Here is a 3,207-nt window from a genome sequence, read left to right as displayed (position 1 = left end):
GGAGGACAATCTTTGTGTCCTCGAGTGACTACAACATTCTGACTACTCGTTATCCAAATCCGCTGAATCAGCACAGCAGTAGTGAAGGAAAAAGACATCTATCGAGTTGCATGGCTTGTTCTCTGTTTAATCGTTCTACCATTGATAGATATGAGCTGATGTGCTCGCTGAGCTGCCCAGCATCGGAAGTCCCCGAGGAGTGGACGAGGCCACCCAAGTGGTTTGCCTTGGAGCCTAGTAGTCGCCATCCCCATGCGCAAGCGCAAATACTGGCAGCGTTTGAACTGTTACCGTGAGTTGAACTGGTTCAACCTGACGGAAGTGGGTGCTCTTTACAGGGCGGAAAAAGCGGTAAAGCACGCACCGTTTTGCGAAGAAATAAAACCACGCGTGAATAGAAGTGTGGTAGAAGTTTTAACAGTTGGGGTACGGTTGATCAAGGACGAGTTGATGGATATAAATCCGAGACTACAGGTCAGTTTTGGAATATGTGTTCGCTTTACTCAACTCGGGAGTTTTTACACTAATTATAGAAGTTTGTGTGTGAATTCGGGTAGGGTACAGTAGAAATGTGCAGAATTTTTATATTGTCACCAACACATGTAGTTGACCATCTGCAGATTTCCCGAAACTGTGAGAGCGATCACTATGAAGAAAATGTCGTACAAGAAATCATAAGGAGTTCCCTCACAATTTTCATATTGTCATCAACCCATGTAGTTGCCTATATTTTCCCACACCTTCCTTTATGTGTTGGGGGAATATATGTTCACATTCCTCAGCCGAGCTTAGATGTTTTCCTCACTAATTATAGACAAATTTGGGTACAACTGTACAGAAACCAATGAAAATTTCCCGAAATTTCTATATCGTCACCAACAAATGTAGTTGACCATGTGCATATTTTTCCCCCGCACTACTCCAAGTGTGATAATCGTGCTTATGGGGTTATTATAAGCCTATTGAGTTAGTTGTGGTGGCATCGTGATGAGGAGGACCCTGAGCTCCCATGGGTTGAAATGATATCTGAGGAGGCGGAAAGTGGCAGTGGTGGACAGTAAGAATCGTATCGTTTTTCCAAGTGAGGTTGCACAATGGAGTTTCACATGTGATACGAAAAACACTAGTGAAAAATATATTTCACGACTACTGCATAGCGCGAATATCGGGTTCTTCACGGAGTATTGCGCCACTTCACGTCGAACGGGTGAAACTACTCCGATGTATCGATCGTTGGTAGCTGGAACAGTGAGAGTGTGAGCTGGAGCGCATTTAGTATTGGAGTAATTATGTTTGCTATCCTCAGCTGAGCTCAGGAGTTTCCTTACTTAGCATAGGAGTTTATATGCGAATTCTGATGGAAGTGTACAGAAACCATTTGAGAATCCCCGGAAATTTCATATTGGCACCGACAATATGATTCAACATTTTATGAAAGGTTGACGAGTAGGAAATGTTATCATGTGAATTAACTTATGCTGAAGATGGTGTGGTATTTTAATATATATTAATAACTTCAATTGAGCTCACTGATCAACCCGCCGGGAGTGTTATCATCATTTCAGATACAACATGCTAGAAGTCCAATCGTTGACTCTAGACCTGCCCCAGTCAGCACTATATCAAGAGTTCCTCGAGGTGCGGTTGGTGAAGAGGGTAGACAGGGGTTGGCTTAAAACGGAGGAGGAAGATGAGATCTTGGGGTTTGGGTAGGGGTCAAATTGGATGTCTGCTGATACTATGCAAATGTGGAGAATGTGTGTTGTCTATTCCGGGATTAATGATAGTGAACAACTTGTCGCTATCATAGTCTCGAAAGGTTACTTCTATCATATCACTAACGCTGGGATTTATACTAATGTCAATTATTCTCATTATAGTGTGTGCCAATTTGATACTATGCAAATGTGGAGAATGTGTGTTGTCTATTCCGGGATTAATGATAGTGAACAACTTGTCGCTATCATAGTCTCGAAAGGTTACTTTTATCATATCACTAACGCTGGGATTTATACTAATGTCAATTATTCTCATTATAGTGTGTGCCAATTTGATACTATGCAAATGTGGAGAATGTGTGTTGTCTATTCCGGGATTAATGATAGTGAACAACTTGTCGCTATCATAGTCTCGAAAGGTTACTTCTATCATATCACTAACACTGGGATTTATACTAATGTCAATTATTCTCATTATAGTGTGTGCCAATTTGATACTATGCAAATGTGGAGAATGTGTGTTGTCTATTCCGGGATTAATGATAGTGAACAACTTGTCGCTATCATAGTCTCGAAAGGTTACTTCTATCATATCACTAACACTGGGATTTATACTAATGTCAATTATTCTCATTATAGTGTGTGCCAATTTGATACTATGCAAATGTGGAGAATGTGTGTTGTCTATTCCGGGATTAATGATAGTGTACAACTTGTCGCTATCATAGTCTCGAGAGGTTACCATTATCACATCACATGTTCATAGCAGTGTTCATATTGTTTATGCGATATAGTTTCGAATTGATTCTCATCGGAAAATAACGCAAAATTTTCACATTTGCATATAAAAATTAGCACCCACTGTATAACAGAGTTTTTGGATCATTCGAAAATTTTCTATCATAAAGTCATTCCCTTTCCTTCCGCCGGTTTTGGAAGCTTCATCGTGAGAGCCGATCTCTCGAGGAGCATCGCTAGTGGGTGTAGTTCAGTGTTGGAGGAATATATGTTCGCTCTCCTCAGCTAATTACATACGAATTCGAGTATAAGTGTTCTAATACCACTAACATTTCCCCGAATTTTTGTTCAGAAATTTCCATATTGTCACCAACACTGCTTTAGATACATCCACTTGAACCCGTTATATCCTTGGCTCACCGACGAGGAAAAAGAAAAGTGTTGAGAGTAGCGTTCACTGTAGTCTATGATGAGCGCATGCGTGCAGATGTCGGGAGAGTTTCACGTTGAAGACGCCGACGCAACTGAGGCGAGAGGAGGCCCTGAGGGAACAGGTTGCAGCTGAGAAGAGGCTCGTCCAGGAAAAGTAAGTGTCGTTGGAAAATATCCACATGGTCAACCACATGGGTTGGTGACAATATGGAAATTTTGAGGAAATTTCGGGGGGTTCTTGCACGGTTCTTCCCGAATTCGCATAGAAATTTCCATTCAAGGGAGGAAATTTCAGAGCTCAGTTGAGGAAAGCCATCAT

General features: G+C 41.4%; 1 protein-coding gene across 1 annotated transcript; it reads left to right on the top strand.

Moving 5' to 3' along the window:
• Nucleotides 1–252: 252 nt before the first annotated feature.
• Pmar_PMAR005030 (hypothetical protein) lies at nt 253–1,709 on the top strand (the record flags this gene model as incomplete). The annotated part of the gene is made up of 3 exons (XM_002785359.1): nt 253–351; nt 972–1,057; nt 1,566–1,709. Coding segments are annotated over 3 exons (329 nt in total), but the record flags the coding sequence as incomplete, so codon positions are not given.
• Nucleotides 1,710–3,207: the final 1,498 nt, after the last annotated feature.

Source organism: Perkinsus marinus, assembly GCF_000006405.1.
Source record: "Perkinsus marinus ATCC 50983 genomic scaffold scf_1104296932892, whole genome shotgun sequence".
Taxonomy (NCBI): domain Eukaryota; phylum Perkinsozoa; order Perkinsida; family Perkinsidae; genus Perkinsus; species Perkinsus marinus.
The sequence above is the reverse complement of the archived record's forward strand: the minus strand, read 5'-3'. Positions and strand labels throughout refer to the sequence as shown.